Source organism: Coregonus clupeaformis, chromosome 35, assembly GCF_020615455.1.
Source record: "Coregonus clupeaformis isolate EN_2021a chromosome 35, ASM2061545v1, whole genome shotgun sequence".
Taxonomy (NCBI): Eukaryota; Metazoa; Chordata; class Actinopteri; order Salmoniformes; family Salmonidae; genus Coregonus; species Coregonus clupeaformis.
The window spans coordinates 27,019,251-27,034,027 of record NC_059226.1 but is presented as its reverse complement, the minus strand read 5'-3'; the positions used below and the strand labels follow the sequence as shown (position 1 = coordinate 27,034,027).

At 40.5% G+C, this 14,777-nt stretch overlaps 1 protein-coding gene across 2 annotated transcripts; it reads left to right on the top strand.

The window, feature by feature from the left end:
* Positions 1-381: 381 nt before the first annotated feature.
* LOC121551518 (gastrula zinc finger protein XlCGF57.1-like) lies at positions 382-10,708 on the top strand. Of its 2 annotated transcripts, XM_045210979.1 has the most exons (4): positions 382-655; positions 838-874; positions 8,057-8,243; positions 9,282-10,708. In XM_045210979.1, the coding sequence occupies exons 2-4, from the start codon at positions 866-868 to the stop codon at positions 10,622-10,624; spliced, it is 1,539 nt and encodes a 512-aa protein (XP_045066914.1). In that variant the 5' UTR covers positions 382-655; positions 838-865; the 3' UTR covers positions 10,625-10,708. The 2 variants fall into 2 exon arrangements, with proteins under 2 accessions (XP_045066914.1, XP_041720150.2); XM_041864216.2 differs by lacking the exons at positions 382-655; positions 838-874 and having other exon boundaries at positions 7,875-8,243.
* Positions 10,709-14,777: the final 4,069 nt, after the last annotated feature.

Below are 14,777 nucleotides of genomic sequence, written 5' to 3'. Positions count from 1 at the left end.
TTATCCAAAGCGACTTACAGTCATGCGTGCATACATTTTTGTGTATGGGTGTTCCCGGGGATCGAACCCACTACCCTGGCGTTACAAGCGCCGTGCTCTACCAGCTGAGCTACAGAGGACCTTTACTTTACTTTTACTACAGATATCTTTACTTTTACTCAAGTATGACGATTAGGTACTTTTTCCACCACTGTGTAGGGTTAGTTGGTTTTTCACAAAGTGTAATGAATTCATACTACGGAGTAGTAGGCTGATACACAGCCAATACAGTAGTTGGCGGGATACACCTATAACAATTGTATGCGGACCGCCATAATACCAAAGAAGAAGAAGACCACTTCCTTCATAACAGCTTTGATTCTGCTCAGTTTGAATGCACTGACTACTGCGCAGGTTGCATTGCTGTAAATGCTTCATGGCCACTGCTGACGTCGGATTGAACATACATTGGGTTTTACTGTTTCGCTGCACGGATAGCGCCGTAATCAGTCTGGTATTTACGAGGCTACCCTTACTGGGACTCAGCTAATAACAATATCTGGACTCTCGAAGAGCATATAGTTCCAAGTGGCTCCCGGGTAAAAGTAGACGATGACAAACAACAGGATTCGTGGTGGATAGGGTGTTGAACGTTTTATTGACTCTAATAGATCAGGTAAAATCTTATCCAGGATCTTTCTTATGTAAGATTAGACGTTTAGTTTAGTCACAATTTAAATCGAGTTTTGATATTTCAAAGTACGTTTGATTGCTCTGGTCTAGCTGTTTATCTGAACGCTGTGACAAAGAATAACTAGCGTAGGCTACATATTTACTGTCATGTTTTTTTATTTGAAGAAACGTTGAAGAAAGAATAGCTTCCACGATGGATCGGGTAAGTTTGGCTTACTTTTATTAACAGTATAAAATGTCTAGGCCTAGTTTTCATCTTTGATCTTCGATATCCATTCGTTCCATTTGAACAGCTGGACAAAAAATAAACAATGGTGGTCATTAAAATATTTTGTCAGTCCGCAAAGTAGCCTACTAGCCTATCGCACACAGATTGATACAAGGCAATGCGCAACGAGAAGGTAAAGTCAGAACCATGGAGAAATAAGGCAGACTTTTTTTTTTACATGGAAGCCAGGGGAAAAAAGACATCACAACCTATGTGTTGTGATTATTGTGTTTGATCCTGTTGTCTTGACACAGCCGAGACAAGGAGACGGAGAGTAACATCTGTCCGGTGAAGTCCACAAAACATTTTGCATGTAACAAACAGTTTTTGTTGTGCTAGGCTACCTGGCTAAAATGCTTGCTCGCTAGCCTAACTTTCATTCATGGACAACGAAGCGCCAGGCCAGCTAGTTAATAGGCCCTTTTCACGTGACGTCAGACAACTTCCGTTCTGCCGCGATGCAGGTTATGTTTACATCCGGTGTCGCTTAGGAACGCTTAGCTAGTAGCACATCATTATCACCCAGTCCCTTTCACATCTGCCACCAATACGACTTAACGACGTAGAACGACTTGCTGACAAGTGGTCCCTTACTTCAAGATCGAAGCTTGATAAAGGCTACAAGTTCTTCGTTGAAGGTTACCTGTTTGATTATGAAGGTACGTGTTTATCTTTATTTAGCTTAAATTAGCCCTATGCTAGCGAAGGTTATGAGCTGACGAGTTTCTGTTTTGCAACCTCTTTTTAATATTACTGCTGTTTGTATCGACCGTAAGATAAGAGTCAGTAATGTATTAATGGCTAATGCTGCGCCCTTTCTCCCAATCACTGTATTGAAACAGTCTCAAGTGTAGTTAACGGTGAGGTGACAGTGAGAGGGCGATGTTACAGGTCCATGAAGAAAAATGAGGAGGCTCATCGGCTTCAGGTTTCTCAGATAAACAGTTCTCTAACATTATGATAAGATAGGTTAAGATAGATAAGTTTTCTTTTGTTGTGTTTTGCTGCACCCTCTGTGCTGTCAGGCATCTCATGATCAGAATCATCCAGGACAGCAACACCAAGACGCTTTCTTGCTCGCTGGTAAACTGACTCCCGAGCTTGTGAGCCGCCTCCTATATGTGTGAAATTAACCATATGCTTGTCATGATACATTTTGGTAATCACTTTTCAGTCCCTAAAATGACAAAATGTAGCAGCTATATTGCATCAGGATTAAATTATTAAACATTTTGTACAAGTAATATATTATTGGATTACAGTAGTATTACGTTTAACGCTGTCTACCTATCCTTACCCCAATCATTCCAGTGGAATCTAGACGGCACTGATCCCTGTTTAATACGGATCCGTCCACTGGCCGATGTGTATCTATCCTCAGGGGAAAGTGCTGACTGCAAACAAAGGTGCTCCCACGAAGAATCTTAAAACTTGGTCCCTCATCTCTCCTGATCGCCCTCACCCAACGGGCACGTATTTCTCCATCAACAGGGAAATCGTGAAAACTCAGATACGGGAATTTCTGTTTGTTGTTTGAACAAAATGGTACACTGCAATAGCATCTTCTCGAAGATTGTGCCATGCTTCGGTGTTGGATGGGATACTGTTGCGATACAGACACCGGGAGAAAAGAAACAGCTAAATTAACATTCAGCTTTGACCAGGAATCAATATTTATCTAGCTATCATGCACAACAGTATTTGAATAGGTGAGTTACTATACATTCATGAATAAACTAACTGCCTAACAAAGGGTTAGATAGCTAGCTAAGTAAACTTGTTACATTACAGCCAGGCAGCAATGTAACGCTACCTTTAACGTTATCGGTATCTGGTACTAAGTTGTTGTTAGCTAACGTTAGCCCACTTTTAAGTAACTAAGGCAGTGAACAATTATGAATTAACAATAACGTTAGCAAGTTACAAACCATTGCATATACGTAAACATTATTACTCTTAACTTTACTAATTTAACTTAAACGTACCTTTTGGAATTTCTTCAAGTAGCTAGCTTGCTAGTTAGTGGTCAACAGTTGTATTTTCGTTGAGAAGTCTCAGGTTACGGGCGAACGGAAGTGAAGTTAACCTGCTACGCGGAAAGGCGGAAGTTAGATGACGTCATCGTGAAAAGGGCCTATAGCCCCTTTACAAATTATTATTATTTTTGAGAAGTAACTGTGAGATTCGCATCTCACTATGCGCTGGCAAAAAAATAATATTTGGACAATTATTAGGTTCTATTTTATTGTGTTATATTCCATTATTATAATCGTGCGTTTTCAGTATTTCCTGTGCCTACTTAGCTGAAATTCTTGCATCATATTAAAACAACCATTGGATTTTTTTAAATGTAGGTTGACTCTGTTTGTAGGTGCAACAGTTTTAATTACATTTATGGCTCTCAGGTGCACATTTCCGTCCATTTAAGAACCAACAATGTGCTACCTTTTTGTAGCATTTCTGATATTGCTCATTTCTTTTCAGCCAAATCTGAGTTCTATTTAACGTGGTCAGCAACTCGGGTGCTTGGCAACAATACAGCTGCTATTAGCTAACGTTAGCTTGCTTGTCCAATGTCCAGCAGCTAGCATCTTTACCTAGCTAACACCAGTCAGCTGAAAGCTAGCTAGTTTACATTTACAAATTACTTATCCAGAGCGACTTACAGTTAGTGCATACATTATTCTTTTTTATTTTCATACTGGCCCCCCGTGGGAATCGAACCCACAACCCTGGCGTTGCAAATGCCATGCTCTACCAACTGAGCTACCTCCCTGCCGGCCATTCCCTCCCCTACCCTGGACGACGCTTGGCCAATTGTGCGCCGCCCCATTGGTCTCCCGGTTGCGGCCGGCTACAGCAGAGCCTGGATTCGAACCAGGATCTCTAGTGGCACAGCTAGCACTGCGATGCAGTGCCTTAGACCACTGCGCCACTCGGAGATAAATAAATAATAAATAATCGTTTAGCCTCGCACTTCCACGTTTAGCCTCGCACTTCAACGTTTTTTGTTATTGCGGAAATGTACCTGTTTACTTTATGCATCTAGCATACTTCATATCGCTGAGTCTACTTTTAAACTCAGAATATGCTATTCTGTTCTTTTGAATATTTGTTATTAACTAATGTCACTTAATTCCTGCCTAAAGATGTACTAGACTGTTTAAAATGTAGACAACATGCGTCATTGTTGGAATCTTCTTGTATAGGCCAACCTCAAGTCCCGGCAGTGTGTTACCTTAATTTAAACTTAATAAATAACTTACTAAAAAAATGAATAATTTTGAAGACCCTGGTGCTTCCCCCACCAGCAGCCAACCAGCAGTGCAGCCGCCAGTCCCAGGGGTCCCCTCAAGGAGGTATACTGACAAACAGCTGTAGGGTACATTGCAGGATTGAATGTAATCATATACATTTTGCAATGTTTTATAGTTTTAAATGTTTGTGTTAAATCATGTTTTATAGTGTTAAATAATGGTAGGCCTGCATCATGTTTGTTTTTTTATCAGCAGGAACAGTCGCACCCATGGCCCTCCCATTAGCCCATGACCACCAATCCAATGGCCTTCATTTTTTAAATCTCTTTGGTGCAATTTTCACAAATCTAAGCACACAAATCTAAACAGATTATCAAGATGTTTCAACAGTCTTAGGCCATTTTCAATGTATTACTTTTGAAAATATTTTGCTGTCATTTGTTAACAAAACATTTAACTATCGTTTAATCGAACTGCTAAATACTGAGCTACTAAACATTTGAAAGTATGGTGTAGTATACAATGCACTGCTGAAATACTTGGGTGGTAAATTACGTGAGACTTAAATTCTGGGTTAATCAAGATGTGTTCAACTCCAATGAATGCTCAATCAAAGGTTCTGAACATAATACAGGGGGCATTACAACTGTTATCAGTTTTGACATTTGTAATAAGATAATCTATATAAATACCACTTTCATTTGAAAAATGTGCCAAAGTGATTGAAAAAAAAGACCTGTACATTTGTGGAAAGTAGTGAACGATTGCACACTTCAGGATTTTATATATTTTTTATTGAACCTTTATTTTATCAGGGAGTCATACTGAGACCAAGGTCTCTTTTACAGATGAGCCCTGAATTACAGAAAATACACATCAATAGAAATGCAAGCAGAAAGAACATGGTCATAAAAAACAAACACATTCATCAGTAATAAGGTCCTCAATCAGCTTTCTGAATTGCCCTTTAGGCACCAAAACATCAAATTTAAGAACAATTTGAAGGTTGTTACACAAATAAGGTGCAAGAGCATTAAAAGCTGATTTACCTAACTCCGTAGAGACCAGAATGCCAACCAATTTTCTGGTAGAGAATGCAGTGATGAGTACTAAGATTGTCACCCATAATAAAGCGCAGTGCGCTATGATAAACTACATCTAACGGCTTTAATGAAGTGGCAGCTGCGTTCATATAGATGTCGCCATAGTCTAGGACCGACAGGAACGTCGACTGAATAATCTGCTTTCAACTATTTAGCGAGAGGCAGGACCTATTTCTGTTGAAGATGCCCAATTTTTATTCTCAGCTTAACTAACGCATCAATATGCTTTTTAAAAGACAGCTTTTCGTCTATCCAGAAATTTGTAAGCAGGGACACGACCAATATGGACACCATCCAAAGTACATATGCTTAAATCGTCAGTTATTTTTATGCGCTCTAGAGAATATATACTTAGTTTCATCTGCATTCAATACTAATTTCAGGTCAATAAAGTTTCTGTAATATAATGAAGGTACACTGTAGTTCAGATAGAGCCTGGTCAACAGCATACACAACAGTATCATCAGCAAATGCAGGTTACAGTTTTTTACAGACAAGTCAATATTGTTAATTTAAACAGTACAGGACCCAGAATCTACCCCTGCGGGGACACCTTTCGTAAAATATCCAGGAAAACTTATTTAACACAATCAGTAGATTAGGTCTGGGTGATATATCAAATTAATTTGAATGTATGTTTTTGCGCGATATTCCAAATGCCTGTATTGCAGAATCAATCTTTTTTGTGTTTTTCATTTTTAATGACCGTTTTATATCCGCTTGTTGTCTTTTTGGTCTTGTTCGCTCCTTCTGTGCTGTGCACCTTCCCACTTACACCAGAGATCTGTATATAATGAGGAGATGCTTCCGTCTCCGCCCTAACAATGTGAGTCGTTGTCCCGAAGGTGGGAAGGCAGGTGACAAGGTTCAAAATAAGCGCATAGAAACCCATTTTGGCGAGAGTGAAACCTCTCCCTTCACCTCTTTCTTCCAAGCCCCTCCCCCTACCACTCACAACAACAAAAATGAGAGATCACTTCTTCCTCTCTGACAAACGGTGTCAACTCGCTATTTGTATTTGAGGTTTGGTCCAACAGAATCGGTCATATGGACACCGAAACACATGGAGACATTATTTTACTGTAATAGAGGAGAAGGTAACCTTTCAAACCATACCCTGTTTTTTTCAACTCCTCAAATTTTGAGCAGACACAATTAAAACCGATATATCAATGAACATTCATTCTGGAAAATTAATGCTCAGTTTGTTGGGCGCGCATTACGGTACCACGTATCGCTTGCATAATTTTAGTCAAATAATGATTGTTATACTAGCTGTTTGGATGACTGTGTTTTATAAATGTGCAATAAGGGTAAAACAATTATATAAGGAATTGGCAACTCGTTCTCATTCTGAGAAATAAGGTAGGCCACTTGATTTCAACACTTGAACAAAGTGGACAGGCTAGCATGCTGTTCAAACAGGTTGTTTTCATAACATTTCAACTGTTTTGCCTTGATAGCGGAGTTCAGAGCTTGTGTAATTATACCTAGATCCAAGTTGGCTAAACTTAAAAGACAAATATTAGCTGGCTACTTGAGAGATTGTTTATGAGACCGGTTAATTTTCTATAATGCCAGATACATTATTAGTGAATGTGCATTATGCATGGTTCTGGTTACATTTGTAACAAAAAGGTTATTTTTATAGACGGACCTGAAAGCCAGACCAGTGACTATTGCAAAAAATCATGTACAACTATTTTGATAAAATCATTTAATTATTAGTGGGTCTTATGGTTGTGGAAGGCATATATTCATTTTAGGAATAATTTTACAAGCTTTGAATTCATTCGTTTATTGCTGACTGACTGTTTTAAATGCAGTGTATTTTACCTTTTAATTGTACAACTAAGCTCATTTAGAAAACTTATTTTTTATTTTTATCGAGATATATCATGAATTGCCCATACATAAAAAAAAAAGGAAATATGAGTTTTAGGCCATATTGCCCAGCCATACGGTAGATGCACATTGTTCTATCTGTCAAGTCATTTTTAAACCAGTCACATGCAGCCTGGTCTAGGCCAGTTGAGGAAAGCTTCTGAATTAGTAGTGAGTGATCAACAGTATCGAAAGCTTTTGACAGGTCAATGAAGAGGGCAGCACAATGTTGCCTTTTATCCATACAGTTAACCACATCATTTATAACTAGGGATGCAACACACTTATCAAGAGAACATCCCTGGTCATCCCTACTGCCTCTGATCTTGCGGACTCACTAAACACATGCTTCGTTTGTAAATTATGTCTGAGTGTTGGAGCATGCACCCTGGCTATCATTAAATAAATAAACTACAAAATGGTGCTGTCTGGTTTGCTTAATATAAGGATTTTATAATTATTTATAATTTTACTGTTGATACTTAAGGATGTTTTAGCAATTACATACTATATTTAAAACCAAATACTTTTAGAATTTTACTCAAGTAGGATTTTACTTTCACTTGAATTATTTTCTATGAAGGTATCTTTACTTTTACTCAAGTATGACAATTTGTTCACAATATATTGTTTTTTGTATAAAAATATATATTTGAGGAGCTCTTACGTGCTGCTGCTCATGGAATTGGTTGGTAAAAAAGCAGTGTTAATTAGAAAACAGTGTTAATTAATTGACTATCATAGCTCTGCATTCATGGAAAATAACCTTGGCAAGTCCATAGGAGAAAGGAGATATTATAAGGATGCACCCAATCAATCAGAAATATTTGGTCTAACAATATTCTATGTACAATACTTCCTGTGGTCACCAGGACAGAGCTAGCCCATCCCCCTTCACCCTGCTGGAGTCCCCTGGTCACAACTCTCCTGGTAGAGCCTTACTGCAGGGTCTGAAGAGGGTGTCTTTGTGGCTGGTCGACTGCAGGAAAACACCAGGGCAGAGTGGAACTGTGAGAGAAGGACACGAGGAGGAGGGAGATGGAGATTTGATTTCATCAAGTAAGAACATTGGGGTGTGTGGATTAGACTACAATCTGCTTCTGAAACTTCTGTTAATTGATTTATAAACAATATACACTCAGTGGCCAGTTTATTAGGTACACCCATCTAGTACCGGATCGGACCCCCCTTTGCCTCCAGAATAGCCTTTATTCTTTGGGGCATGTATTCTAGTGTTGGAAACGACGCGATGCAATCACGCTGTTGCTGCAGATTGGACGGCGGCACATTTCATGCTGCCAACAGCCCTCGCTATCTCATCTCAAAGATACTTTATTGGGTTTGGTCAGCAACAATGTTCAGATACACTGTGGCGTGAAATCGTTCCTCAATTGGTATCAAGGGACCTAACGTGTGCCAGGAAAACATTCCCCACACCAGTACACCACTGCCACCAGCCTGTACTGTTGACACCAGGCTGGATGGGTCCATGGGCTCATATTCGGTACGCCAAATCCTGAATGCCATCAGCATGACGCAACAGAAACAGGGATTTGTCGGACCAGATAAAGTTATCCAATCCTCAATTGTCCAGTGTTGATCACATGCCCACTGGAGCCGCTTCTTGTTTTTAGCTGATAGGAGTGGAACCCAGTGTGGTTGTCTGCTGCAATAGCCCATCCGTGACGAGGATCGACTCGTTATGCCATCTGTGACGAGGATCTACAAGATGCCGTTCTGCACACCACTGTTATACTGCACTGTTATTTGTATGTTTGTGGCCCGCCTGTTAGCTGGCACGAGTCTTGCCATTCTCCTTCGACCTATCTTATCAACGAGCTGTTTTCACCCACAGGACTGCCGCTGACATTGTCTTTTGTTTGTCACTTGTTTAGCCTGTCCTAACGTTCAATCAAACAGTAACTGAATGCCTCAATACCTGTCTGCCTGCTTTATGTAGCAAGCCACAGCCACATGACTCACTGTCTGTAGGTTTACCTAATACACTAGCCACTGAGTGTACTGTATATTGATGATAATTTGTGTTTATGGACCCATATTTCATAAACCTAGTTATTCAATGTCTTTGTTTCACAGGAGACACCCCTAAATGTGGGAGGGTCTCATCATCTGCGGAACTTCAACCACATGTTGCTGACGAGGCATTGAAGAGTTTCTCCAGATCAGAACACTTCAAGAAACACCAGCAGAGATGTAAAAGGAAGAAACCTCACCATTGCTGCTCTGACTGTGGGAAGAGTTTCACTAGCCGGAGTGGCTTCATTATTCACCAGCGGATTCACAATGGCGAGAGACCGTACTGCTGCTCTCAGTGTGGGAAGAGTTACATCTCTACAGGGGGTCTTAAAGTACACGAAATAACCCATACAGGAGAGAAACCTTACAGATGCTCACAATGTGGGAAGAGTTTTGCTGCATCTAACACCTTAAAATCTCATCTGAGAATCCATACAGGAGAGAAACCGTACAGCTGCTCTCAGTGTGGGAAGGGTTTTACTGCATCTAACACCTTAAAATATCATCTGAGAATTCATACAGGCGAGAGGCCTTATCCCTGCCTTGGTTGTGGGAAAAGCTTTGTTAGTGCAGGAGCCCTAACCATACACAAGCGGATACACACTGGAGAGAAGCCTTATAGCTGTGATCAGTGTGGAAAGAGCTTTGCTCTAGCTTCCGTGCTGACTTCACACCAGCGCATACACACTGGAGAAAAACCTTACAGCTGTGATCAGTGTGGAAAGAGCTTTGCTCTAGCTTCCACCCTGACTAGACACCAGCGAACACACACAGGAGAGAAGCCTTATAGCTGTGATCAGTGTGGGAAGAGCTTTGCTCTAGCCTCCATCCTGACTACACACCTGCACATACACACTGGAGAGAAACTTTATAGCTGTTATCAGTGTGGGAAGAGCTTTGCTCGAGCTTCCACCCTGACTAGACACCTGCGAGCACACACTGGAGAGAGAAATTATGTCTGTCTATGTGGGAAGAGCTTTGCTATATCAGGACATCTGAGTAGACACCAGCGAACTCATACAGGAGAGAAACCTTATAGCTGTGATCAGTGTTGGAAGAGCTTTGCTCTAGCTGACAGTCTGAATACACACAAACGAACACACACTGGAGAAAAGCCTTATAGCTGTGATCAGTGTGGAAAGCGCTTCAGTCAATCAGGGACCCTAAATTCCCACCAGCGAACACACACAGGAGAGAAGCCTTATAGCTGTGATCAGTGTGGAAAGCGCTTCAGTCAATCAGGGACCCTAAATTCACACCAGCGAACCCACACTGGAGAGAAACCTTATGTTTGTCTATGTGGAAAGAGCTTTGCTCAGTTAGGATCAATGAAAAAACACCAGAAAACAAAAACGTGTGGTCTTTGGTCTCCCTCCTATCCGGCACCGGTTCCAGATCCCTAAATAAAGGGTCAACAGAAAACAGTCATATCCATCTCCCATTCTTAAACAGTTGACTTAGTCTGATCACCATGGTAACCTCTGGAGCAAATTATGCAGCTCTGATCTAGGATCAGGTCTCCCCTGTGTCTAAATGGATAAATGTTATCATAGAAGATGTCATAGTGAACGTGTGTGTTCCTAAAACTAATCAGTAATACATTGGATAATATCCATGAGGTCAAGGCAAGAACTATGTACAATGAGGGAAAAAAGTATTTGATCCCCTGCTGATTTTGTACGCTTGCCCACTGACAAAGACATGATCAGTCTATAATTTTAATGGTAGGTTTATTTGAACAGTGAGAGACAGAATAACAACAAAAATCCAGAAAAACGCATGTCAAAAATGTTATAAAATGATTTGCATTTTAATGAGGGAAATAAGTATTTGACCCCTCTGCAAAACATGACTTAGTACTTGGTGGCAAAACCCTTGTTGGCATTTACAGAGGACAGACGTTTCTTGTAATTGGCCACCAGGTTTGCACACATCTCAGGAGGGATTTTGTTCCACTCCTCTTTGCAGATCTTCTCCAAGTCATTAAGGTTTCGAGGCTGACGTTTGGCAACTCGAACCTTCATCTCCCTCCACATATTTTCTATGGGATTAAGGTCTGGAGACTGGCTAGGCCACTCCAGGACCTTAATGTGCTTCTTCTTGAGCCACTCCTTTGTTGCCTTGGCTGTGTGTTTTGGGTCATTGTCATGTTGGAATACCCATCCACGACCCATTTTCAATGCCCTGGCTGAGGGAAGGAGGTTCTCACCCAAGATTTGACGGTACATGGCCCCGTCCATCGTCCCTTTGATGCGGTGAAGTTGTCCTGTCCCTCTTAGCAGAAAAACACCCCCAAAGCATAATGTTTCGGGGATCGTGTTCTTGGGGTCATAGGCAGCATTCCTCCTCCTCCAAACACGGCGAGTTGAGTTGATGCCAAAGAGCTCGATTTTGGTCTCATCTGACCACAACACTTTCACCCAGTTCTCCTCTGAATCATTCAGATGTACATTGGCAAACTTCAGACCGCCCTGTATATGTGCATTCTTAAGCAAGGGGACCTTGCGGGCGCTGCAGGATTTCAGTCCTTTACGGCGTAGTGTGTTACCAATTGTTTTCTTGGTGACTATGGTCCCAGCTGCCTTGAGATCATTGACAAGATCCTCCTGTGTAGTTCTGGGCTGATTCCTCACCGTTCTCATGATCATTGCAACTCCACGAGGTGAGATCTTGCATGGAGCCCCAGGCCGAGGGAGATTGACAGTTCTTTGTGTTTCTTCCATTTGCGAATAATCGCACCAACTGTTGTCACCTTCTCACCAACCTGCCTGCCGATGGTCTTGTAGCCCATTCCAGCCTTGTGTAGGTCTACAATCTTGTCCCTGACATCCTTGGAGAGCTTTTTGTTCTCGGCCATGGTGTAGAGTTTGGAATCTGATTGATTGATTGCTTCTGTGGACAGGTGTCTTTTATACCGGTAACAAGCTGAGATTAGGCGCACTCCCTTTAAGAGTGTGCTCCTAATCTCAGCTCGTTACCTGTATAAAAGACACATGGGAGCCAGAAATCTTTCTGATTGAGAGGGGGTCAAATACTTATTTCCCTCATTTAAAATGCAAATCAATTTATAACATTTTTGACATGCGTTATTCTGTATTTTTTTGTTGTTATTCTGTCTCTCACTGTTCAAATAAACCTACCATTAATTATAGACTGATAATTTCTTTGTCAGTGGGCAAACGTACAAAATCAGCAGGGGATCAAATACTTTTTTCCCTCACTGTAGCTGTGATCAGTGTGGGAAGAGCTTTGCTGTAGTTTCCACCCTGGCTACTAATATATAAATTAAAATATATACAGGTTAAAAGTAATGACTAAATGTTCCACAATTAAATATAGTTGTGAAATGTTCTTGTTTTAAGTATGATTAGTACTTTCTTAGTAGTGACTTATTATACTCTGAAACTCTGTGAGATGTGTTAGAATCTACTACCTGGTAATGTGTGAGTGTAGGCCCAGTAAAGATTATGACATTGTGTTACTATATAGCAATGTGAGTAGGAGTTAGACCGGACGGCGAAGGAGAACTGTTAAACATGGTGCAGAATATTGTGAGAACGGCGATAATTGAGGAATGCAGGGAGTAGTCTATGATAAGAACGTGTGTGTGTGAACTGATGATCAGGAGAGCAGTGGAAAACTACAGCCTGCCTACAGAGGGGTGGGATTTTTGTATGACGTGTGCGTATAAAAATATTGTACGACCATTTTGTGGCAGAATTCTCAATGAATAAAGATCTCTGACTATGCAGACCGGGACTTTGTCCGTTTCTTGATCCAAAAGACTTACAACCTTTTGGGAGACGCACAGAGACACTGAAATAGTTAGTTAAATAATTCTCATAACAGCTACACACACTGGAGAAAGAACTTATGTCTGTCTGTGGAAAGAGCTTTGCTCTAGCTTCCACCCTGGCTACACACCAGCAAACACACACAGGAGAGAAACCTTATAGCTGTGATCATTATGGAAAGAGCTTCAGTCAATCAGTACACCAGCGAACACACACAGGAGAAAAGCCTTACAGCTGTGATCATTATGGAAAGAGCTTCAGTCAATCAGGGACCCTGAATTCACACCAGCGAACACACGCTGGAGAGAAACCTTATACACAGTACCAGTTTGGACACCCCTATACAGTACCAGTCAAAAGTTTGGATACACTTACTCATTCCAGGTTCTTTCTTTATTTTTACTATTTTCTATATTGTAAAATTATAGTGAAGACATCAAAACTATGAAATAACACATGGAATCATGTAGTAACCAAAAAAGTGTTAAACAAATCAAAATATATTTTATGTTTGAGATTCTTCAAAGTCGCCACCCTTTGCCTTGATGACAGCTTTGCACACTCTCTCAACCAGCTTTATGAGGTAGTCACCTGGAATGCATTTCAATTAACCGCTGTGCCTTAAAAGTTAATTTGTTGAATTTCTTTCCTTCTTAACAAGTTTGAGCCAATCAGTTGTGTTGTGACAAGGTAGGGATAGTATACAGGAGATAGCCCTATTTGGTAAAAGACCAAGTCCATATTATGGCAAGACCAGCTCAAATAAGCAAAGAGAAACAACAGTCCATCATTACTTTAAGACCTGAAGGTCAGTCAACTTGGAAAGTTTCTTGAAGTGCAGCCGCAAAAACTATAAAGTGCTATGATGAAACTGGCTCTCATGAGGACATTAGACCGGTGGAAATCTGTCCTTTGGTCTGATGAGTCCAAATTTGAGGTTTTTGGTTCCAACCGCCGTGTCTTTGTTACACCCCTGAAAAAGGGGAGAAATAATCACGAACGTGACGCAGTTATGTTTCCTCACTGACAAATTTAGTGTAATGATTTTACAAAAATACCACATTTTACAGAACAACAGATCTACAGGAACCAGAGTTTTGTAGGGTACAAAGCTTATTCAAATCACAACAGCATAAACTGTAATTCACTAAAACATACAAATGTTTCAATATAACTGTCAAACACAAAGTAGCTTTAGCTCAGTAACCCATAACTACATTTATCAACCATGTCAACAAAGTATTCGAAACACATTATACAAGTAACCCCAAATATATTATTATTAACAACGCACATGTTCATTCACAATTAGCATAAAATGGCAGCTACTCTCAGTACGAAGCTATCGCTGCAACCAAGCAGATTACAGTCACACACGCACCTAATAACTCTCTTCAACTTAACTCTAACTTCCTCAAGATGTTACTAACACATACCTTAAACTCTCTTCACAGGTTAGCAAGTTATTACATTCAAATTAACTCGTTTCATATCAATAACGTACCTGAAAAAGGGGAGAAATAATCACGAACGTGACGCAGTTATGTTTCCTCACTGACAAATTTAGTGTAATGAGAAAAAGACCGCGATTTCCCCAGGAAGTTGGGTGGAGACCAGAGCAATCGATCTCAGGCTCATAGATTAAGAGCATTTAGTAGATCACAGATGAACACTTTTACCCTTAAATTAGGCACCACAAAATAAAGTAGTCAATATAACATTTACACATTCCTCTTACAATATTAACCCTTTGACTCTTGAC

Excerpts from the sequence above, each read along its gene's own strand:
- LOC121551518 (XM_041864216.2), top strand. The coding sequence starts at position 8,030 with ATGTACAATACTTCCTGTGGTCACCAGGACAGAGCTAGCCCATCCCCC. Across the intron at positions 8,244-9,281 it reads TGGAGATTTGATTTCATCAA|GAGACACCCCTAAATGTGGG; the intron begins GTAAGAACATTG and ends TTTGTTTCACAG.